General features: G+C 39.3%; 1 protein-coding gene across 4 annotated transcripts in view; it reads left to right on the forward strand.

The window, feature by feature from the left end:
- Positions 1–422: 422 nt before the first annotated feature.
- The window catches only part of LOC137251916 (inactive ubiquitin carboxyl-terminal hydrolase MINDY-4B), a 29,203-nt gene continuing 3,985 nt past the window's right edge, over positions 423–25,640 (forward strand). The window contains exons 1-6 of one of the 4 annotated variants that reach the window (XM_067786915.1): positions 423–455; positions 22,018–22,223; positions 22,287–22,458; positions 22,528–22,593; positions 22,986–23,056; positions 25,473–25,629. In XM_067786915.1, the coding sequence (XP_067643016.1) occupies positions 22,057–22,223; positions 22,287–22,458; positions 22,528–22,593; positions 22,986–23,056; positions 25,473–25,629 (633 nt within the window). In that variant the 5' untranslated portion in view covers positions 423–455; positions 22,018–22,056. Of the gene's footprint in view, positions 456–8,768; positions 9,291–9,800; positions 9,900–18,856; positions 18,894–22,017; positions 22,224–22,286; positions 22,459–22,527; positions 22,594–22,985; positions 23,057–25,472; positions 25,630–25,640 lie in introns of those variants that run through there. The other 3 variants (XM_067786913.1, XM_067786914.1, XM_067786916.1) reach the window with 3 other exon arrangements.

Here is a 25,640-nt window from a genome sequence, read left to right on the forward strand (position 1 = left end):
GATCTGATAATGGAAATTTTTTAGTCTAGTTTGATTATATTTATGGCTTATGGCATTTCAAGTGATTTTGACTAATTAAGGGCTTTTTACTAATCAAATAAAACGTAGCGAATTTTAATTAACATTTTTGAAAAACAAAAACCATTCTACGTAACTCAATAGGAAATATATTTTGTTTACTGTTATGATTTTTTATTTTTTTGGTTATGAAGAAAGTGTTTACACACTGACATATGGCTTTATAACAATACTTTAATTAGTTAAACATAAGCGTTGTTTGCTGTATAAAATAACTAAATGCCGTCAGATCTGATAATGGAAATTTTTTAGGCTAGTTGTGTTATATTTCTGACTTATTGCGTTTCAAGAGTTTTTGCTAATTAAGGGCTTTTGACTAATCAAATAAAACGTAGTGAATTTTATTTAACACTTTTGAAAAACAACAACGATTCCACGTAAGTCAATAGGAAATATATTTTGTTTACTGTAATAATTTTTTTTTGTTTATGAAGAAAGTGTTTACACGCTGACATATGACTTTATAACTAATAGTTTAACTAGCTTTACCCGGCGTACGTTGTTACGCCCGAGATCGAGTGAATATTGCGTTATTTTGTTTGTTTGTTGATAATTTAGGTTGTTGTTCTGTAAATTGAATTGAATTTTGTACGTATATTTGGTGAAATTTTAGTTTAAAACATTTTATTATTGTATATTATTGCATTACAAGTGGATACACAATATGTTTGGTTTTTACGTTCGGTGCAAAGATAAACAAATTTTTTGCGTTCCAACTCTAGAGCAAGCAACCAATAGCTGGCCATGGGAAAAGCACGGACACTCTAAATTTAATCCTGCAACAGTAAGCGATTGTCCTTTTGCTTTGTTGATTGTACTGGCAAAAGCAAGGCGTACAGGAAACTGTAAGCGCTTAAAATTGAATGACAAATCTGTAGGAATCACTGGAATCCGTGGTATGAGCACATCTTCACCTTTGATTTTACCGCTAATGATTGTTGTTTCGATTTCATTCGGCATTAATTTCTTAATGCAAAGTCAGGTTCCATTGCACTATCTTGGTGGGTCTAAATTTCGAAGAAGCATGATTGGGTATGCCAATTTTCAAAGTTAATATATGCGCAGGCATTCCAGGTGGTTCTTAAGAGTTTAGAAATTCAGTTGGATAATTCGCAATTTGATCTGAATCTGTAACTATATTCGTCACTTCACCTGGGTTTGAATGCGATCATTGATTTTGTTACCATGATCATATTTGGGAGCTAAGATTGCTCGTTCGCATAGCCAAAAAAAAACTTAATTTTAAAATTCTTAATTCTGAAATATGAAAACGCTTCGTCTTAATCGGAGGAACCTATAACCAAAGTTTTGTGGTGATTGAAGTGTGGGAAATACATTTCCAATAGGGAATACACACACAGAATTTGATTTTTATAGAAGATTTAGATAGATTGAAGCTAAACAAAATTTTAATGGCGGCAGATTACTAAACGTCCAAAAGGAATAACATCAAAACTCAACTATGCTGTCAAACTTTGGATGTTAAAATAACCTAAGTTTGTACGGTAGCCATAGTTCTGAAAAATCCCATTTGTAGGGAAGGTGCCACGCCCCTTTTTTCCCAATTCCACATTTTACTGGAGGTGTTAGGACTTAAAGTAATATAGCTCCTTACCAATTTACATTATCCTACCCTACCTACTATATCTAGAGATATGTTTTATGATTTATTCCATTTGTATGGGAGGTTTTACCAATTCCACATTTTCTTGGTGGTGTTTGGGATTGACCTCATATAACTCCTTACTGAATTTCAATGTTCTGGCATGTATACCTTCAGAGCTATGCAGTACAAAGTTTCAATTTGTATGGAAGGTGCCACGCCTCTTTTATATATCGAAAATATTTTTAACCGAAAACCTTCGTGTTGATCGAAGGAACCTATAGCCAAAACTTGGCGATGATTGAAGTGTGGGAAATACGTTTCCATAGAGAGCACACACACACACAGAATTTGATTTTTATGTATATAGATATATTCAAATATCATAACAAGAGCGCTCTCTCGACAGCCCACATACTAAAATTAACGTAAATCGGGGTTTTCGGGGAGTTCTGGCGACCCCAAGTTCCTCATGAAACTAGGGGGTGGGGCGGTATGGGCAAGAAGGTTTAACGTGGTCATATTAAAAGTTCCCGAGGAGATGATCGGGCTAGTACCTTAATGGTGCATTTTACTGAAACGTGCCGGATCTATATACGGCAAAGGACCATCGACTTCGATAACACTCACCAAAATCTTCAGGGAGCATCTTTATTGCTATTAGAACAACAGCAATAAAATTATTGGAATATGTCGGCCTTGGTCCCCTTTCCATACCAAATTGTGAATCTAAAGTATCCTCAAACCCTCGTGAACACACACACACAATTTTATCAAAATAGGTCCAGTCGTTTAGGAACAGCTCAGTGACAAACACAAGCACAGAAGAATATGCAACGCGGCTTAGCTCAACGCAATCGAACGTTGAAGGGACTGCCGGTTTGGGCATGCCCAGATTATAGAGCAAGTCCCCGATATATTATTAAAGCTAGACCACACAATACCGTCCCCTTGCTGAGACAACAAATTTTCCACAAATATCCCTGAGAGGAGCGAGTGGGCGATTAGTATTTAACCGGGAACAGTGGAATATCCTCAAAAAAGCTCAATATAAATAAGCGCCTAAGCTTACCAGACCACATCAGTACTTTTCAAGCTGAGCTGCTAGCTATCAGGGAAGCTGCTCTCTATATAATTAGCCTGTCGGTGACTAACTCTGTTTCCATTTTTTCCGACAGCCAAGCTGCCATAAAATCTTCGCGATGTAGTGATACAGCGCCAGTAATAGCGTTAAAGTGCAGGGAAGCTATATACAAGCTTACCGATAAGTGCAACCTGAGCATAATATGGGTTCCAGGCCACAGTTACATCTCGGGAAATTGCGCAGCTGATTAGCTAACAAAGGAAGGCACCAGCTTGCAAACAATCATCTCTGCTGGCTGGGTGAATCCTCCTCTGAATACCTGCAAGCATTGGCTGCGATCTCAGTGCATGGAACATGCTAAAGCGATATCGGCCATGGAACCAACATGTAAGGTGTCTAGGCCAAATTGGTCCAAGCTGGACGAAAAGAGCACGCAATCGGTCATATCCTCGCTATTAGCCCATTAGTGGGTATTCTACAAGGTCACTGTCTTATGGACGCACATGGGGCTTATATGGGCTTTCAAACAAATGATTTCTGCCGCAGTTACAGGGACGAGGAAGGGATAGAAAGCGTAGAGCATTATCTATGCCTTTGTCCCGCCCTGTCGAAGACCAGGTACCGACGTCTCCACAGACACTTCTTTGCGTGCATTGCGGAGCTAGAATCCGCAAATGTAAACGAAATTTTACCCTAAATTAGGCAAAGGCACTGGTTTAGCTTTATGCTTTTATGGACCACATCCTATAGAAAGGAAACTGGGGCTCCTTCGTGGTATCACAACGGGCCACATTGGCCTACGCGATTCTCCGCTTGGGCAGCAGAAGCGGCCACTTTAACCTAACCTAATATAAATCCATATACATACATACATCCCATTCAAAGCAAGTTTGCTCGTACAATTCTAAGCGAACATACACACGAACTGCATTTTCAACCTATGACTTTTGTGTCACATTTTTATACCTTTCATGAAAATGAAATGGTATATTAATTTCGTCACGAAACCCAAAATTGTAAGTAAAAAAATAAAAAAAAAATAAATGTAAGGCGCGATAACCTCCGAAGAGATCTAAGGCCGAGCTTCTCTTCCAATTTGCGTCGTGCTCCTCTTGATTTTTCCCTACAAATTGGCCGGACGGGACCTACATGTTTTATGCCGACTCCGAACGGCATCTGCAAGGCAGATGAGTTTTCACTGAGAGCTTTTCACGGCAGAAATACAATCGGAGCGCTTGTCAGACACTGCCGAGGGGCGACCCCGCTTAGAAAAATTTTCTTCTAATTGAAAAATCTTATTTCTAAAATTTTGATGTTGCTTTGCCCGGGAGTTGAACCCAGGGCATACGGTGTGATAGGCGGGGCACGCTACCATCACACCACGGTGGCCGCCCAGTGTACGAGCGGGTGTATTTGGGTGTCCGATTAGACATTTTTCGGAACCGACCGGATCGGACCACTATAGCATATATCCTCCATACAACCGATTTTTCAGAAAAAGAGGGTTTTTGTCATATCTTATTCAATTTAACAGATTGAAGCTTCAAACTTCACCATATAATTTCGCATATTGCACGTATTGTTGCCTGAAAAAATTTATGAGATCGGTCGTATATATAGTATATATCCCCCACAGCCGATTGTTCAGATAAGAAACTTTTCGTAATTACTGCCCTATTTTAAGAGCTAGAAGCTTCAAATTTCAACGAATGCTTACGTACACAGCATATATTGTTGTCTGAAAAAATAATAGTTATCGATTGTATATATAGTATATATCTCATACAACCGATTGTTCAGATAAGAAACTTTTCGCAATTTCTACCCCATTTTAACAGCTATAAGCTTCAAATTTCACAGATTGCTTACGTATATAGTATATATTGTTGTGTCAAAAAATCATAGAGATCGGTGATATATATAATATATATATGATGGTATATATAGTATGTATATATATATAGTACATATATAATTTTTTTTGCGATTTCGGCCCCATTTTAACAGCTAGAAGCTTCAAATTTCACCAAATGCTTACGTATATAGCATATATTTTTGTCTGAAAAAATCATAGAGATCGGTGGTATATATATTATATACCCCATATAAACTGTCATTTTTGCCCCCTTTTTACGGCTAGAAGCTTCAAAATTCATCAAATTTCATCAAATAGTTACGTTTACATCATATATTGTTGAAATACGTGATTCGTAGTCATAGTTTTTACATGCAGACCACAAAAAAAGTGAAGCTTTGCATCCTCACACAAAGTACGTACCTGTTTTTATTTTATATTTATCTTAAAAATCGTTTAGGTATGTAGATCTGTTCACTATATATATCTTATTTTATACATCCGATTATTTGGAGATTACGAACGGGATAAGATTATTGTTCAGCGCCATTCATGAAAGGTATGAAGACAGTCCCGTTCTTACTTGTTAAATTTAAATTTCACTCTCATTAATTTTTCATAACGCGCCTAAAGATGTATAACTTAAAAAAAAGTAAAAAATTAATGCAAATTTTGAGAGTCCTGATAATTTCAAAAAAGCAGTTTGCTTTTTCGGAAAATTGTGTCTGCTGTTTTTCTGTTCGTTGCTGTGTATGTTTGTATATACATAAGTATTTACATATAACTATAGAATAAAATAATTATAAGGCACGATAACTTCCGAAGACAGATGAGGCATAGCTTTTCTCTTCTAATTAGCGTCGTGTCCTTTTAATTTTACAAATTGGCGGGACGGGACTTGTTTTATGCCGACTCCGAACGGCATCTGTAAGGCAGATGTCTTTTATTTGACAAGCTTTTCAAAGCAGAAATACACTCGTAGTGCTTGCCAAACAATGCCGAGGGGCTACACCACTTAGAAAAGTTGTCTGCTAATTGAAAAAAATTTGTTCTAAAACTTTGTTGTTGCTTTGCCTGTGGCATGAACGCCGAATCTTCGGAGTGGTTGGCGAGCACGCTACCATCACGCCACGGCAGCCGCCTTACCTTAGAGTATAAATAAATTCACGTGCCAAATATTTTCAAAGTTCAAAAATACATATTATAATAATAAAATGAACTTGAAACTAAATCAGCTGTTAAGGTGTTAAAAAAAGACGAAATTTTGTAAAAAAAAAAATTTATAAAAATTAAAGTGTTGCAAGTGCAGTCAAAACTATCAAACAGTGTTAAATACAATTAAATTTGTTCTAAATACCATTAAATGCATATTTAAATTGCATGCAAACTTTGTGACTATGACAAATGCGCTGATATTGAATAGTAATGCAGGGGTATGACTATCCAATACATTCATAAGCGCTCATGTGTAAAAATCAAAATCCTGCTGTCAACTGAATATTCTATAAATGCCGCGCCGGCCTGCCAACACTTCAACTTTAACTACGAACACAGACATTGCAAGTAAGTACGTAAGTACTCGTATGCGAGTTTGTTAGAAAGTGTGAAGTAAATTTCAATTTCAGTTAAGCTTTGAATGACTGGCAGGCATTAGCAGGCCAGCAGCTGCCATGTGGTGCCGTTTAACTCTTTTTTTTGTAAATAAATTTCAGGGCATACACACAAAAATTGTGCACTTGCACTTCAGAAAATTTACATAAATAAAATTTTCAAAACACCTACAACATCACTTAATAGGATTAAGCTAGTTAGCCGCTTTGTTTGCTAGCTAGATGGAATAAAACGCTAGTTAGATAAACGAACTGCATAGAAAGAAACAATACAAAATAAGCTAGTTCAATTGAATAAGTGGTATGAGATGAAATCGCTTAAACAGCAATCAATCACAATAGTGCCCTTCTATTGTGAACGAGCGCATGAAATGTACATGCAAATGTGCAGCTAAACGAAAATGACAAAATAATAGCGTGGCGGCAGGGTGACATACATACAAACAAACATACTGTAACGCTTTTGGGAGGGGGATCCTGATAATTATGCACCTTGTGCTCAAGTTCGAACCGCTGAACTGTCAAACAAATAGCTCCAATATTCGGTACTGCAAAACGATCTCTAATTAAAATACTTTGGAAGTAGTACTTCTGAACTACAATTATATTTCACTAATAGCGTGTTTAAATCAAACTGATCCTTATTCCCCTGCATGCGCTGCTTTTATACTCTCACTTGCCTCGTTCACATATTTCTCTTAAGGTCTAGAATTTTCACGGAACACTTTTATCGCATACTTGGTTATTTAGCCATATGCGTATGTATGCGTGAGTAACAACTTCTGCGCTTAGCTGATGATAATGTGATGTGTATGTGTGGTTGCTTGCTTTAATGCAGCGGTTCCCGAAATTAAAACTGTGGCTGTGTGAGTAAAACTAAAATCATCTTATTGGTGGTGGCTTAGTTGTTGATGAAAAATTTATGAAAAATTAACTCCCAAATATGCTATATAAATACTAATTTATTGCTTGAGTCTAAGGAAAAATTTAAACAAAATAAATTGCTAACATTAAACCATGAAAACAGTCTGCTGTTTGCAAAATATCTTTTCGCAAATGCGCAAATAAACAATAGCCTCACCAGAGAGGATGGATAGAATAAGATACGTCATTTAAATTTTTATTTGTAAAGTACCTGATTGGCGGGTATTAGAAAATTACCTTCTACACATTTTTAAGAAGTTTATGTGTGTGATGGTAACGTACCCCGCCTACCACACCCCGGGCAAAGCAACATCAAAATTTTAGAAATAAGGTTTTTCAATTAGAAGAAAATTTTTCTAAGCGGGGTCGCCCCTCGGCAGTGTTTGGCAAACCCTCCGTATGTATTTCTGCCATGAAAAACGCTCAGTGAAAACTCATCTGCCTTGCAGATGGCGTTCGGAGTTGGCATAAAACATGTGGGTCCCGTCCGTCCGGCCAGTTTGTAGGGAAAATCAAGAGGAGCACGAAGCAAATCGGAAGAGAAGCTCGGCCTTAGATCTCTTTGGAGATTATCGCGCTTTACATTTATTTATATCAACACATATTGTGATTGTTGTAAAGAGGATGAATTGCTTAATTAATACGATCCTATAAAACGATCAAAATTACTTCATGAAAATATGTAGAAGCAATTTATGATTAGCCCTCAAATGGGGAATTACAAATAAATTTCGAAAAAAGTGTGAAATGACGTATCTTATTCTATCTATCCTCTCTGGCGTCATCCGATGTTGCTACTCTGTTTGTTCAGCGACAACTAAAGCCGAATAAAAACAAAAGAGAATAATAATACGTGTGAAGTGGCGCCAATAATTATTCAACTAAATGGTGATGCCTGCTTTAATGTGTGCATGTACACAAGTGCGGCTGCTTGCATTTATTTAGTAGCAGCATAGTAATGTATAAAACTGCTAATATTCACCAAAATAAGCATTTCATGTGTTATGTGTTTTTAATTTTCTGGTTGAGTGTCAAAATCGTACTGCGCCAGAGGTAGAAATTTCAAAGCAGCTAAAAAAGGCACCAATTAGCTGATAAACCTCAACCACCTGTATGGTTCCGCCATGAAGAAACTCTTTAGCTGGTTGAAGCATTTTTTGCAACTTATCTTGTTTTGTTGATTTTCCGACAGATAAATGATGTATATTGGAACGATTTTCCGTCATCCCTTGTCAAATTTGGTTTTGAGACAAACCGGTTTCGGCGTTGTGCCATCATCAGTGTCGATTTTCGTTCTCGAATGATGGCACAACGCCGAAACCGGTTTGTCTCAAAACCAAATTTGACAAGGGATGACGGAAAATCGTTCCAATATACATAATTTTTTTCAAGCTTCCGTGCAAAAAAAAGCAACTATTGTTAAAGCGTTTGTGCTTTTTTGGTGTTCATGTATCATGAATGGTGTCTAAATAGTGTCTAAATAACCTAGGCCTATAACACCGTTCATGACATTTGAGATTAAAATTTATTGAAAAGTGTGCGTGCATACTTTTATAATGCAAAACGGATATTTTTGTCAGTTTGATTTTGGCAAAATGTTAAACTTGCAACGAAGTTAAAGTTATTGCGCTGTGAGCAGCCTAACGGATTTAACGTCTTGTTTCGGTCGCCCTAAAATTAAAAATTGTATACAAATTAAAAAAAAACGCAAAAAAGTATAAATATAATTAAATATATAAAATAAAAACTAAATTTGAGTTTTCTAATTAAAAAAAAATAAATAAAAATAAAGTTTGATTTAATATTTCTTCCAAGAATAAAATACAATTTAATAAAACAAATAAGGAAAATAGAAACATCAGCAATTAAATAACTAAATTTAGTTAAATAACTTAATTAATCGAAAATAATGTACTATACATAGAAAAAAAAAATTTCTATAAATACATATTCAATCCGTCTCAAATTTTAAGCTCTTTTCTGAATAAAATATATACATATGGACTAAAAATAGTAATTACCAGAAGAGTGAAATTCATCTATTAAATAAATAAATAATTAAATTTACAAATTAGGGGAATGAATGCACTTTTCATAGCAGAAGGCGGCACTCCCATAACACCGGACTTAGCGACGGTAAATATATGTCAACGGGTATATTGAATAATTTGAGAAAAATTTAAACACGATGACATCAGGACGGATAAGGCGACAGCTGTCCCGATTATACCTTGTAAATCTCTTTCAACGGGTTTAAAACGGAGAAACGAACTGAGAATTGTTTGGAAAAGGTCCTGTAACAACTGTGACTTTTAAATCAATTTTTGAATCAATCTTAATTATATTCATGTCAATTTCATGTGCAAATTTTAAAATAGTAATTATCAGAAAGCGGCATATGAAAAACATCGCCGCTAGGTCGCGCAGACATCGAGATATTCAAAAAAATCTTATTTGTGGTCCGATTTGGTCCAACACCTAATACATACACGAATAAAAAGCGACCTACGATGTCCGATTTGGATCGTATTTGGAACAAATATTACATATAGTCCGGTAGAAGTGACATCAAAATATTTTGGAGTTCGAGGAGACACAAGCATACGTGGCGCAGAGTCGAGTAAAGTCTTTGGATGGATTATGTATTGAGGACATAGATTGTAACAAATTGTCAGGAAAGAGTCCTTGTAATGATGAGTCACTAAATGAACTAAACAAAATGAGAAATAAAAGGCAGGTAGGTAGGTAAGTTGAACTGGCCGGTCCATGAGGACCTCACATAGACTGATTGAGTCCGTAGTGTTACCAGAAGTTTGTTTTAACGACCAAACTGAAAAACACTATCAAAACCCAGGACCTATGTTATAAAATAACTCCGTCCTCTTGGCAAATACTAGAAGCTTCCTAGGACTTAGATCTGACAGCTGTATCACTCCTAATAGCTGGAGTCTTAGCCTGGCAAGTGCAGGGCACGATCACAGAACGTGCTCGATCGTTTCCTCCTCCAACCCGCACTTCCTACATCTGCTATCACTGACCAAGCCTAGTTTAAAGGCATGTGACGCCAGAAGGCAGTGTCCAGTCAAAATACCCGTCATGAGTCTACAGTCCTCCCTTTTTAATGATAGGAGCAACTGTGTTAGTCTAAGGTTGTAAGTCCTACACATAATCTTCGACACTTTACAGTCCCGCGCTTGAACCCATGCCTTTCTCGCATGGTCGATCATGTGCACCTCTCGCCTTCGCTTAACCTCGCCCAATCTAATTGGGACATCTACGGAGCAAGCTTCAAGGGATGCGCCCTTTTTAGCTAGTTCGTCCGCTTTTTCATTCCCATCTATTCCCATATGCCCTGGGACCCAATATAGATGTATGCTTCTCCCTGTCCCGATTCTCTCCAGAGACTGCTTACACTCTAACACGCATTTAGATGCTGTGCTATGCGAGATTATTGCCTTAGTTGCTGCTTGACTGTCAATATAAAAGTTAACACGGTTGCAGCTTAAGCTATTCTCTTCCAGGGTTTCTACTGCTTTGGTTACGGCTAATATTTCCGCTTGGAAAACGCTACAGTAATCCGGCAGCCTGTAGGATCTGCTTATTTCCGGATCAGCGCAGTATACCGCAGACCCTACTCCTTCCACTACTTTGGAACCATCGGTGTACACATTTATCGCCTCGTCCGCCATTTGCGCACCCTTGCGCCAACCGTCCACCTCTATTGTGGCCTTAAGATCTCCCTCGAAGCGCAGATAGGGAACCATGTAGTCTGTTCGTCTTGTGATTGATGACGCTATACTACTATGGCCATATTGTCGGCGCTCAAGCAGCCCCGAAGCACCGAGCCTGGTTGCGGTCGTTAACGCTTTGTTCTTTGCTACCAGGTCTACAGGTGGGATGTGCAAAATGGCATACAGTGCAGCCGTGGGGGTTGTTTTCAGGGCTCCCGTAATGCTAAGCATCGATAGTCTGCATACCCCCTCTAATTTTTTGAGTTATGCTATTTTTTGTGTGGTTTCCAACAAACAAGAACTCCATAGTATAGAATAGGGCTTACAATCGCTGTAAAAGCCCAATGAGAAAGAGAGGGCGATAGGCCCCACGTACACCCCAGCATTCTTTTACATGCATAGAGTGCCGTTGAGGCCTTCTTGACCCTCTCCTCCACGTTGAGCTTCCATGACAGCTTACTGTCTAGGATGATTCCTAAATATTTTGTGCAAGGTTTCTCCTGTAAGGTCCTAACTTAGGCCTGGTCAAATTTGGGACCTTGTACCTCTTTGTAAACAAGACCATATCCGTCTTCTCCGCATTAACTTTCAACCCGACATTAGATGCCCAGGTATGAATATCGCGAAGCGCCCGATCCATAAAAGAACTAATCGTTGGAAGGCACTTTCCACTTATGACAATTGCAACGTCATCTGCGTAAGCCGTAAGTTTTACGGGTCCCTCATCGAATTACCTGAGCAGTTGGTTGATGACCAGCGTCCACAGCAGAGGTGATAGCACCCCTCCCTGCGGCGTGCCCCTGTCCACTGATTTCGTGGCCTCGTACAATCTCCATTGTGATGTAATCTTTCTGCAATTTAACATGCAGCCGATCCATCTGATTAAGGCAGGATGTACTTTAATGTAATTAAGACCATCCATAATCGCCCATTTTGCAACATTATTGAAAGCCCCGGCAATGTCCAAGAAGACTCCTAGAGAATACTCCTTATATTCCAGGGATTTCTCTATGCATATTACCACCCTATGCAACGCGGTGCCTACCGACTTTCCTTAGGTGTACGCATGCTGTGTTGTGGAGAGCAGCTTTTCATCCACGTTGGACTTTATGTACACATCTATCAGCCTCTCAAAGGTTTTGAGCAGAAATGATGTTAAGCTAATGGGTCTATAGTCTTTGGGATACACGTGACCGATCTTCCCCGCCCTTGGTAGAAAAGCTACACGAGCAGTTCTCCAAGAGTGCGGTACATGATTCAGTCGTATGGACCCATCGAATATTATTTTAAGCCATTCCACGACCGCCCTACCTGAGACTTGTAGCATGGCCGGGAATATACCATCTGGGCCCGGTGATTTAAACTTAGAAAACGTCTCCACTGCCCACTCGATCTTGGTATCGGTCACCAAGCCCGGCACTACTAGCTCCGTGATCGAAGTGTGAGTGATGTCTGCTGGCTCTTCTAAACCGTCTCCCGATGGGAAATGTGTATCGAGAAGCACCTCAAGGGATTCCTCACTATTACGTGACCATTCCCAGTTCTCTTTCTTTATTAGTCCCTGGACTATGTTTCCCTTACTAGGACTTTTTTCAAAACGTGCTGTTTCGCTGGAGCACTCTATGTCCGTACAGAAACTTTTCCATGAGTTTCTCTTCGCCCTGGTAATTTCACGCGTGTAGATCCTCAGTAGCTCCCTGTACTCGTCCCGACACGCTTCGCTTTCCGCGGTCTTTGCGAGCTTAAACATTTCTTTTACCTGTCTTCTTAGAAGGCTCAGCTCATTGCTCCACCATGGCGGCTTTGCTTTTCCTCTGAATCTTCTTAGAGGGCAAGCTTTGTTATACGCAGTCATAAGCGTCCTTGTTAGGAATTCATTCGACTCCTCCAGTTCCTCTAATTAGCAACCTCTTTGGGTTGTCCCAGTTTTGTTTCTACATGCTTCTGAAATTTAGTCCAGTTCGTTGACCTAGGGTTTCTAAAGGTTCCTCTCTTCTCTACCCTCTTTAGGGGGATGTTGAAGCTGATATACGCATGGTCGGAGAAGGATGGTCTATCAAGAACCATCCAATCATACCTTGATATATCACGCTCGGAGCCCAATGTAATATCCAGAACATTGCTGGATGTTGGACCAATGTATGTAGGGACATTTCCCCTGTTGGCTATCTGCAAATTGGTTTGCAGGATATAACAAAACAGAGATTCGCCTCTCGCGTTCGTATCTGCTCTTCCTCACGCATTGTGGTGCGCATTTGCATCTGCGCCTATGACCAACCGCCCTTTGCACCCCTCCTCCTGTCTTAGCCTTTTGCACTCCATCGGAGGGACCTCCGCAGCATGGGCCATGTAGCAGGACGCCAGGATAAATGCCTGCTTATTCTTTTGCTCAACGGCCACCGCTACGAGATCCTCAGTGGTGTAATTAGGCAGCATATATGAATGCAGCTGTTTCCTTACCATTACTACAGCTCGCATCCGTCCTTCCGTTTGCGCGTAGTAAACGCCAAACCCGCGCGCGCTAAGTCCAGAAACCTTTCCTCCCGATGAGAGACACGGCTCCTGGATCAGCGCAACGTCAAACGAACCCTCCTCAAGGGTTAGGAGGAGTTCACTCGACGCCACTTTACTGTGTTGGAGGTTTATCTGTAGGACTCGCAGTACCATTGGGCTGTTTGCCCCCCTCCAGCACCATCGTCTTGACATCGTCGTCCTCCCCTTGCCCTTTTGGTTTAGAGTATTCGAGACCCCCCTCAGCCTCTCGTGACTGTTGTGCAGGGTGTTCCTCTGTGCGAGTCACAGCACCATTTAGCGGTTGGTCCTCTTCTAGCACGTTCGTGGTGACGTTGGGGACCTCCACCTGCCTTTTTTCCTTAGGCTTTTCAGGTCTTTTTCGACTTCGCCCACCTCTAGCGTGTTAGGATTTTTATCCTCGGGACTTCTTTTCCTGAGTTGCATTTAAATTTTGCCAGTGCCAAAGGATATTTTACCAAGCTGCGTGTACAAAATATCCTCCGCCTGCTTGTTTATTTGGAAGATGTAGAACTGACCATCCTCGGTAGGCTGAGATACGGTAAGTACCTTCCAATCCTGTGTCGGTATGTTCGAATTCTGATTCTGCAGAAGTCGCAGTGTATCCTTCGACTTCATCACGTATGGTACCCATACCTTAACTTTTGGTACCGTGGGGATTTGCGCTTTATCCACCACCTCAAACCGTGCGTTCGTGCCTTGCCTTTGGAGGTTTGGAACCACTTCCTCCAGCCACCGAAAGCTCGCGATGTTGTCGCACGCTATCATCTTCACACCATTATACCATCCCCCCGAATCAAAGGTTGGAAGGGGCTTTCTTGGTTGTTCCCGCATGATCTTAAGCATTAAGCTAATAAGTTCCCTTTCCACAGATCTCCACCTTTCAGTAGTCATTTGTCCGAAAGGACTTCTACGATCAACCAGCGCTACAGTCAGTGACTGCTTTGCCACATCACTCATCTTCTCGGCAAAAGCAGGAGTCTTAGTGTTATCTCCCTTTGGCACCTCCGAGAAAGCCGGAGTCTTAGCGTTAACTCCCTTTAGCGCCTCCGAGAAAGCCGAAGTCTTAGCGTTATCTCCCTTTGGCTTAGCTCCTACTTCCTTAATTGGAACTTCCCTCTGACCCGCAGCTTTCGCTATTGGAGCCCATCTGTCTTACAGCTTTGGGCCTACTTGTCTTGTCTATGCGACTGCCCTGCCTCGCGGCTCTAGGACTTGGTCCTTCCTGCTCTTGAAAGCAGGCTTGTCGCCTTCCGCCGAACGTTGCCTCTTCATTCTGCCATTCGACGCTTCTTCCTCCTCGTACTGGTTGCAGAACCGAGGGTTTCTCGCAGCAAACCTTTTGAACTGCTTTCGACTTACTTCTACCGCTTCATGGGCCCATTCCAAGCGCTCGATATCCACTTCTGTTGGGTCGACCACTGCTCCCAAGCGTTGTACAATTCTTAGTGCTGCACGGTACTGCGAGAGAGCTCTTTTACTTCCTCTGCACCGTACCCTTCTCCACTCTTCTACTCCGTTTTCATTTGTGTGCTTCTCCAACACGGAGTTCATTGAATCAGCACTACTCTCGCTCCCCGAGTCCGACGCATCGCCTAATTCGTATTTGTCGTCCTTGAATTGCGACTCAGTCCTCCTCTTTACATCGTCCTTATTACAGTCAGGTAATGAGTCTTTCATCTTGGTCGTACGACCACCTGCCCGACAAGGCGGACTCAGCGGTCCAGTATTATATACGGGGAAAGAACCGTACGCCACAGCAGCGCCCCTTACTGTGGTAAGGCCATTAATACTTCGCGAGGTGGCCCGGTATCGGGAAGGCTCCGTTCGAATACAGCCGAATTTATCCACTGGCTGCAAATCGTCCAATAGGCACGGTCCGCATAACACCCTGGATTAGGGGGTTGCCAGTTCTTGGTCACCGACATCCCGCCGCCCTCGTATGAGGCGAAACGGCGTAGATGTCAGTCCTAAACAGCTCCGCCTCATAGTCGGGCGCTATGGAGTTCGGCTAAGCCCTCACACCAACGACAAGGTGCCTACCCTAGTGAGGGCCAAATAAAAGGCAATTAAATAAAGACTAAAAACGTGAAAATAAACTAATTAAAAAAAAAATTTAAGTTAAACGGTTCTATTGAAAACAATAATTACATGAAGTAATAATAATACTAAAAGCTAGAAAATAATTAGGTAGGTCCGAGGTACTAGTCATCACAATGCTCTTTAATCTAGGGCGTTGATCAGACAATTAAATAAAAGCGTTGGACGCGTCAAATTTCTACTGATAGTCATAAATAAGACCAGCTGAACCCTAATAAGGTTATGCTATGCCTCACATTTTTAGAAATTTCACACTCAGCTCTCAAATTTTTTTGTTAGGTTGAGGACCTCACATATGTAGACTGAATGAGTCCGTAGAAAAACAAAAAATACAAATTTTAATGTACTTTTGCCTTCACTTTTTGCAAATTTTTGCATTACGGGGCCGTTCCAGATTTTTTTAGGTTTGCACAAAGTTTAGCACAATTATCCCCGTATAAAAAATATGTAGGTCACTTTGTAGAGCAAACTCAATTTTATGCGTTTTTTCGCTCTGAAGTTTTTAATTAAATCCGGCAAGTTTCGCATAAAGTAAATTCTAAAATTTTTATATAATTTTTTTTTTTTGTTTATCAAAACTACCTTCGATATGTTTAGTTTTCAGCTTCAACAACTGAAATGTGCTGGTCTTTCACGCAAAAATGAACCATTTTGGTCTTCCATGAGACCGAAGAAGTAAACAGGAGCAGGACGTACACATTTAATTTATTTTTTTTAACTTTTCCGCTATCATATCACTACTGGAAAAGTATTACCATAGATATCTATATTGAAAATTTAGTAAGCTTAAAATTTGTAATAACTTTAGGTGCGTTTTTAAGCAAGCGTGTTTCAAAATTTTTAAAATTTTTCTCTTAAATGTGGTCACTATAACAACCATTTTGCAAAATTTTACAGGATTTCAAATTTCATAAATTAAATCAACTATACAAGTTTCCTGACTTTATCCGTGTTTGTTAAGTCATTGCCCAATCTTTTTCAGTTTTCGAAATTTTCGATATCATAAAGTGGGCGTGGATATCGTTTGACTTAGACCATTTTAAATAACAATACAACAAAGCACGTACACTTATGTAATTGGGCGAAGATAGCTCAACTTTTGCTGAAGTTTTGGTGTTTAGAGATGCCTGGAAAGAATAATGCACCCCTAATTATAGAAAGTAGGCGTGGTTTCTGCTCTGCAAAAAATTACTATAAAGTGTCTAAAGTAGCTTAGCAAAATAGTCAAAAAATTAATAGAAGGAATGTTTTTTTTTAAGTCAGCCACATATCTTTTAAACATTCTGCACTTTTCTGGTTGCGGCACCTGCATTAGTTTCGGAGATATGATGTTTTAAGCGAGTGTTTGCCGCCGTTTGTGAAACCGCTTTGCAATCCAAATTTCATGTGCATTCGCATTTAAAAATATAGGTTACCCTTCGAAAAGACTACGACTTGATGAATTAAGGGACTTGGGAATTTTTCAACATACATATTTCTGAATCACAAAACTCACATTTTTAAAAAAGTTTGTTTTAATAAATGTACGTTGCCATTTTAACTTTAATTTACTGCCGGGACGCTAATGCTCTCACTAATACACTCACATTTAAATTTTTGCTGACCACTGTTCTAAACTAAAGCGCCAAATACACGACACGAACATTTCCGCGAACATTCCCGTTATGTCATGTTTCTGCGACCTTTTCTATCGTGTATGGTGGTGTTTGCCAGTTCGCGCAAATGTTCGCCAAAAATCAAAATATTTTAATTTTTGGCGAACATTTGCGCGAACTGTTGGTGCGTGTATGGCGGAATAGCTCATAATCGTAGTAATTTCTGAACGGAACAGACGTGCGCGGAAAAGTAAAATGGAAAAAAAAAATGTTTAAATGTTCGCCCAAAAGTTCGTATGGTGTATGGCCAAAGCTGCGAACAAGATTGCGGAATGTTCGCGGAAATGTTCGTGTCGTGTATTTGGCGCTTAAAACTGCCGGGAAACGTACAAATTTGCTTGATGGTTACCATAGCAACGGGTATTTGTGTGCGTATCGGGTGATTATCGCTTGCCCGGCCACCACACATGCATAAAGCATCAAGCGCCATTTGCGTTGCGAATTTGTAGCGTGCGGCCGTAAACATATAATCGGATGATGATTTTTTACTGCTTGTTGAACTTTTTCTAAAAATCTTTAGAATTTTTTCGAGTATACGGTTATGTAGCTTATTCAATTTTAATATAATAAGATGCCAATCTTAAGCCGCTAAGGTAATTACATGATTTTTAATAACTTAAATTTTTTTATATGGAAAAAAATGCAAAGGTCGGATGGAAAACAAATTGCCAAAAATCAGGTAATTCTCTTAGAGCATTCGTAGGTTGTAATAAACCGCAACGTAAAATCTTTTTCTTCCGCGAAGTTACTCATTGCACGTTCTCACAAAACTAACACATTAATGCTTGTCAACCACGTCGGCCACGATCAAATAGACCAGCTGTCAAGCGAAAAAATCTAAAAATTTTGATTTTCATCAACGCGAAGCCGACAACAAATGCGTGTGAGCACGACATAGCCCGATACGCACACAACTACCCGTTGCTATGGTAACCATTAAGCAAATTTGTGCGTTGCCCGGCAGCTTAACATTTTCTCCAAATTACGTTAGGCTTGGTAGACTTTTGTTCGATTTATGGCATTAATAGCATTATTGAACGATTAACTAAAACAACATGGTCGCGGACCATTTTCAAAAATTTTAATACTCGGACTCTGTTTTACAATGTCACCACTAAGGTTATATATCGGTATAATTTAGTTATATGCCATAAAGATATTGCCTTTTTGGTTACACTCAAATAAAAAAATAATAAAAATGTAAGGCGCGATAACCTCCGAAGAGATTTTAGGTCGAGCCTCTCTTCCGATTTGCGTCGTGCTTCTTTTTTTTTAATTTTACCTACAAATTGGCGGGACGGGACCTACTTCTTTTATGCCGACTCCGAACGGCATCTGCAAGGCAGATGAGTTTTCACCGAGAGCTTTTCATGGCACAAATACACTCGGAGTGCTTGCCAAACACTGCCGAGAGGCGACCCCGCTTAGAAAAATTTAAAAACCTTATTTCTAAAATTTTTATGTTGCTTTTCCCGAGCACGCTACCATCACACCTCGGTGGCCGCCATATAGACGTATTTGCATTAGAGGTTTTTAAAAGTGGGCGTGGTCGCCAAACAATTTTATTGATTTGCACTTAAAAGCAAAGAAAATCACCCTTCTAAAAAAGTGGGCGTGGTTAATTCAATTGCAATTCAATTTATTATTTAACACATTTGTACAAGTGACATTATTGTCTCTTAAAGTACATCGATATTTGGATATGTGTACAATATAATAATGTGAGTATGACAATATTTATATTAATATAAAAGAAATAACAGAAATAGACAATGTAGATTGGAGAAAATAGCTAGAATTGTGTTTTTCGTATATCAAAAAAGTCAGACAAAGCCAATTTAAAGCGCGGTGCATTGGGCTCATTTTTAATAAAATTAGGTAATGAGTTCCATACTTTGATAGTACTGACAAAGAACGTCCTTGATGATGAGAGGTACATATTTATGGCGTGGAACACTGAGTTTACAGGTTCTGTCAGAACTAGCAAAACATAAATTTCGGAATAGGTATTCTGGTTGTTTTTTATAAATTAATTTATTCAGGAAAATTAGATTACGATAGTTTAGGAAGGTTGTAATTCTGCAATCAAGTATTTTAAACGAAAACTCTGATATGTGCTCAAATTTACGCTTCAAGTAGATATATCTTGACAATCGCTCGATGCAAGTTGTCGCTTATTTCTAGACTTGCAGTCTGTATCACGAAACACTAGCTCTCCAAACGAAATGAAAGGCACTATTAGTGATCTGACTAACACTAATTTGACATCTGGTGGAATGAAAGACTGTGTACCACAATTTCCTTAACACAAAATAAATTTTTGATAAAACGTAGTTAATATGATCAACACAGTTAAAATTGGAATTTAGTTTGAACCCTAAACTACTAACGACCGACTCATACTTAATGGTAATATCCTGTAGTATAACCGGTGGCAAATTCTCTACTAGTTGCGGAGAGTGCGATATGCAAATAGTTTTTGTTTTAGACGCATTTAGATTTAAATTATTATCACTCCACCACGAAGAGATGCTTTCGAGATCCTCGTTCATCCTACAAACCAAATCGTCAGATAAGCCAATAGGGCGAGATAAATATATTTGTGCATCATCAGCATATACATAGATGTATTGAAACACTTTTGCAGCAATGAGTAATATCCTTAATGAACATGCTGAACAAAATTGGCCCAAGTATAGATCCCTGAGGCACCCCCGAGTACAGGCACTTCGTCTCAGAGCAACCTATTTTAACTACTACCTTCTGCCAACGATTTGTAAGATAGTTTTCTAGCAATTTTGAAGCACTAGAAGAGAATCCAAAGTAGTGTCGTAATTTCATTAAGAGAATGGAATGGTCTACTGTGTCAAAGGCTTTCGAAAAATCTAAAAGTGACATCACAGTCAAATCACCCCTATCGTAGGCAGGGCGGATGTCTTCAATTACCTTGAATAAAGCCGTCACACAACTATGGCTGGCTCTATAACCAGACTGGCATTCTGAGAGAAGGTTGTTCTGATTGAGGTGTTCGGTGATTAATTAACGTTTCATTTCTCCCATTTTCAATAGCAATTTATTCTGCGCCCAATACGCTAACCTTCGCCAAGATATCTAAATTTTCGCTCATGTTATCCTGTTAGTAAACGGTGGCGGCCGAACATGGCCAAATATCTCTGCTTTTCACCAAAGACATAAACAGCAATTTAGTGAAAACATTATGTTCTTCTACTTCATATTTCACTGTGAATGAGTGAGCTGGGGCTGGGAAAAACATTGACAGAAGATATATTTAACCATCCATGTCTCGCGATGAAGATTGTGAAAAAGGTTGAAGTAATTGTACCAACCGATCGATAAGTAACTGTCAGATATTTTGTCTTGGTCACAGGTATCTCATAAAGCAGTATTCGTGCAAAAGTATTGAATATGAAAAGGATCTCTGCGCGTTCGCTGCCGAGAATTGTATCCAACAAGCAGACAGCAGTTGAAATTCAAAGCAATTTTCAAAAACTTTCAAGAGCAAACCAAATTATTTTTCCATATGCTTTGTGATCAAAGTCGAGACGTAGATCCGAAATTGGCATTTTTTTCAAGCAAAAACTTTTAATACCAGCTCTGCGCCCTAATCCTGTATTACTATCACGTATCGAAAAACAATTTTAATCAAACGATTCCTTGTTGGGTTTTTCATTGAAGTGTGGATTGACATGGCGGGTCCCAAGCCCAGCGCACAACCCGCTCAGCGGGGATGAAAGTATTAGTTGCACGTTTTTATAGCGAGCCGCTTGATCCAAGACAGACGCCCGCTTGCAGCCGCACCTCGTGGTGGACAGGCGCTGCCGAAAAAAGATCCTCCAGCAAATCCTTAAACCGATTATGTTAGAGTGGCCTAGCCAGGTTGTCACCTTCTCAAATTAGCTCACCACTAAACGGATGTTTAGTGGCTACCCAGAGTATACTTGTCCGCAAGCGACCGGAAGTAGTGAGTTGCTTGAACCGCATGCAAAGAAATCGCTCTGGCTATTCCCAAGTGAATGGCGGTCAGAAGCTTCCCCCGCTTTCGTGGATTTCTACACACGGCTCCAACCTCCAGAAGTGTAGAAGCATGGACCATGACAACATCAGATGAAGCGGCTCTGGAAGTGTTCCAGAGAAAAGTTCTTCGAACGATTTATGGACCTCTACGCGTTGGCGATGGCAAGTACCGAAGAAGATTTAACGATGAGCTGTACGAGCTATACGCATACATCAACATAGTCCAGCGAATTAAAACGCAACGGCTAAGCTGGCTAGGCCATGTTATGCGAATAAAAGGTGACGCTCCGATCAAAAAAGTGTTTATATCGGAACCCTCCTATGGAAGCAGAGTTAGAGGGCGGACCCCACTCCGTTGGGAGGTCCGGGTAGAAAACGATTTAAATTCCCTTGGTGTGACCAATTGGCGCCGGTTAGCAGAGAGAAGAAGCGACTGGCGCGCCTTGTTGGAAGGCCATAACCGTTTAAACGGTTAAGCGCCAATTAAGTAAGTAAGTAATAATAATAAATCTAATGAGTCGAGTAGTACATATGTGTTTTATCTGATTCACCATTTCAGAGCATTTGTGATTTAAAAAATAGTTTTGACTCACGGATCGTATAACACAATTTGGGCCCTGATTTAATGTGTACTCATGGCAGTCCGTATTCAAATGAATATAAATCTAGAAAAATTGTGGGCTGCATAACACATTTTTATTTTTTTTGAACTAGTTAAAACCTCAGGAAAAAGTGGATCTCCCTTCGATTATTACACTTAAGAATGCCTTTCTACTAACCTTTTAAGATCATGAATATGTTTAATTGCAGGAACTTCGTCAGTTAGTTTTTGGCACATCATCCATACCGATGCGTGCGGAGTGGACACAATCAGCTTTCACATTCGGTCCACCTAAAGAGGATCTTTCGTATGGACTGCGTTCGCCGCGCAACGCAACACGTGGCATGCTCTCTGTGGTGCAGGGTTTTATTTTGAAATATTTATTATTTGGCCGGCATGGACGTACCAATCAAAAGTATGAACCATTTGTGTTTAATTGATCAAGAATTTAGTTAAAGTTTTTATTCTTTGTATGCAGTCCCTTGATTTGTACGCGGGATATGCAAACAAATGCGCTCATAAACTCACTGGTCGAAATATTGCGCTTAATTTCAGACAAAGGTAAAGTAACTATGGTCTTACCCTCATCAGACGATGAAGTTTTTGTGGATCACAGCGTGAGTTTTTTTCACGATTCAGTGACTGAGAAGGTGAGAAATGTAATTTTTAATTACTGCATAATTTCATAAAATCTGTAACCGTTCCAAATACTTTTAAAGTTATATCTTTTTACGCTATCGCCGCACGAAGAGCTGGAATTCTTTATTAAACGAAATTTAAAATATGTAGGTCATAAAAAAAAATATATATATATATCTATATATATAAATATATTGACTGCTGAGTGGAATATCATCCTATCATGGCTGTCGTTTCGTAACCGCCCTATGTCGGAATGCGGTTGAAGAACGCCCTAACTCAGATTTTGTGTCAAAACCGCCCTATCTGTGCTCAAATTCAATAGATTTTGACATAAGCTGGGGTGTTTATGAAAAATATAGATGGAGCGTGAAATAGGTAGCTTTTCAAACAAATTCTGAACAATAGCGTTATTAAAAGGTTTTCTGAAATAAGGCGTCTTCGACCCGCAGCCGAGATAGATTGATATTCCACTCAGCAGTAAAAATATGCAAACAAGTTTCTCTCTGAATTCTATTCTCTATTTTGCATAAGAAAGTTTATCGAAGAAGACTCGCCAGGAACATTATTATTCTTATATAGCGCTGTTTTAACGCGTTCAATGAGCAAGTAAGAATATTTTGAAAAACATTCAAAGCTAGATACAACTTTGTGAATAAATTTAAATCTCAAACAATTCACTGTGCACTTTATATATATTTGTATAAACATGTATTGCCTAATTAAATAATTTTAAATTTCCGATCAATAGTTATAAATGTGAAAGCGTCACTTTGAAATGAGAACAGTCACTTGTAAATGAGAAAGCGTCAAATCAAAATGCGATGGTCAGTTGTGAATGAGTCAACTCATGAGTCAATCGTTAATGCGAAAGCGTTTATAAGTTATAAGAATCATCAAAGGTAAACAAGAAAGCATGAAATGAAAATGCAAAAGTTGCATATGTAATTGAGAATAATCTGTTGTATGCGGGAAAACGCCATTTGAAATTAAGAACACAGAACAGTTAGTTGTTAAAAATACACTATCAATTAAAAATGTGAAGGCGTCTTCCGGAAATGCGAAATTCCTCCAGTTACTGTTCTCTCCGATTCGCCGTTTGTTCTAAAAACTGGAGCCGTTGTTCTACAACCCACTGCCGGTTTGTCTGCGGGGTGTTAATGGGTATCGATTTTGAGCAACATTGGAGAGAACGGTGCTATACCCAGAACTTCCACGAGGTCATTTGAAGCATCATAAATATATGTCACGTACACGAACGTTTGGCCCATGGTGGATCCCTGGCTGGGTCAGTATACAATGGGCAGTGGTTCTCAACCCTCCAACCAGGAGCTGGACGGACACATATTTATTCTCCTCTTCATTCGCTTTTTACCCCACGCACTCCTCAACCACAGGAAGCCCGCTCTACCTTGGATCGCTCGTTTCGTCAAATCCTACTCTAGCCATCGCCCTCTTGCTATGCTCCATCCCCTCCACTTACGTCTTCGTCATACCATCTGTCGCACACCAAAATATAGTCCTCTAAATGATTCACCTGCTTTTCCCCATGCTGAAAAATAGATTTAACATATCCCGCTTGTCTATCCTAACGAACCCCTCTGTATATCGACACCCCTCGAGGTACTGATACTACGTCAATTAAATGAACTTTCAGCCTCTGACATTTACTAATGATCCTTTTCGAATACTTAGTTCATGCTTTCTCATTTACACTTGACTATTTCAGTAGTGAAGTGGCTCTTTTGCACTTATAATTGACTATTCTCATTTTAATATGACGCTCTCCTATTTCCATTTCTTGTTTTCTCATTTACAATTGAATATTCTCATTTAGAGGTGGCACTTTCGCATTTACCGTTGACTTCTGGAACTTTTCCCAATTAAACTTGGCGTTTTCTCATTTTCATATGACACCCTTTTTGTTTTCGAATGAGTTTTTTCGTGTCGAGGTAACGTTTTTACATTAACAATTCGCTATTCTCATTGCCATAAGGCTAGTTCCCATTAATATCTAACGCTTTCTCATTTACAACTGAAAAATCTTACTTACGATAGACATTAAAATCAATGCTTTTTTGGCTTAAAGTTAAGTGTAACGATTTTAAGTTTATGATCAAAACTTTAAAGAATGTCAGAGGGAACTTATTTCTACTTTTTGATCGTAAAATTTTCAATTGCTTTTCCGGATGTTATATTTTCTAAACAATAAACCAGCAAAAGAAACATACACAGAAAATAGGTGAAAGAACTCAAATTATTGACTTCTACCTGCCTCAAATATTCATACAAATTGATCGGCCAAAGATTGTACAACACTGAAACCGCGTTGTATTTAAACCAAAATTGGCAACGGATAGAGATAAATCGGTTTAAAGAAAAGTTTTGTGGCGATCAAGCTTCACATAAATAATTTATCTGGATGTTTATCGGTTTTAGCGCGATGGAAGTGCTGTGCATTTTGTTGAAGCTTTGCCGATCGTTGGTTAACCGAAGACTTGCAGTAAAATGAGGGAGTGGGACGGTCTTTAACGTCTTCGCTACTGTCGAAAGAATGATATAGGCCGATGTCACCCACCTTCGTTAGCTAGTTTTTCACGTTTTTTTAGTGGAAGCATTATTGGAATTTACCATTGTTCGGGAATTACAAAGGATTGAACTTTCAGAACTATGATATCCCGGCAATATTGTGATTTCCGACTTTAACTTCTAAGAAACAGTTATTTCATTGCCAGACAGTGATAAAAGGTTGAATAACAACTCCCTTCCTCTGCTAACAAAAGCAGTGGTTTGTAGGAATACTTTCTGAGCCGGCTTCTTCAGTCATTCACATAACACGAATTAGCCTGAGAACTCTTTCTGCTCTTATTCGCCCATACAGTGCATCAATAAATTTCATTACACTTTGTTTAAAATTACTACTACTTTTTTCACTCAAAGTGCACTTGTTAACTGATAAAACTGCTTATATAAAAATTCAACTAATTTAACTTTTCCACCTTTTATTTCACTCTTTATGTTTTAGAACCCGCAACGACCTCGACTCAACCAATAAAGCAGTGCCATTAACAATGACAAATAATGAGGAAGGTTCCTTAATGATTGTCACACTCCTTTTGACTGGGCGTGCCACGCCTTATCTGCATAATGGTGTTGTTAATGTGGGCGATGAGAATACTTATGTAAGTTCAAA

The sequence above is a fragment of the Eurosta solidaginis genome, chromosome 5 (genome assembly GCF_040869045.1).
Source record: "Eurosta solidaginis isolate ZX-2024a chromosome 5, ASM4086904v1, whole genome shotgun sequence".
NCBI classification, from domain to species: domain Eukaryota; kingdom Metazoa; phylum Arthropoda; class Insecta; order Diptera; family Tephritidae; genus Eurosta; species Eurosta solidaginis.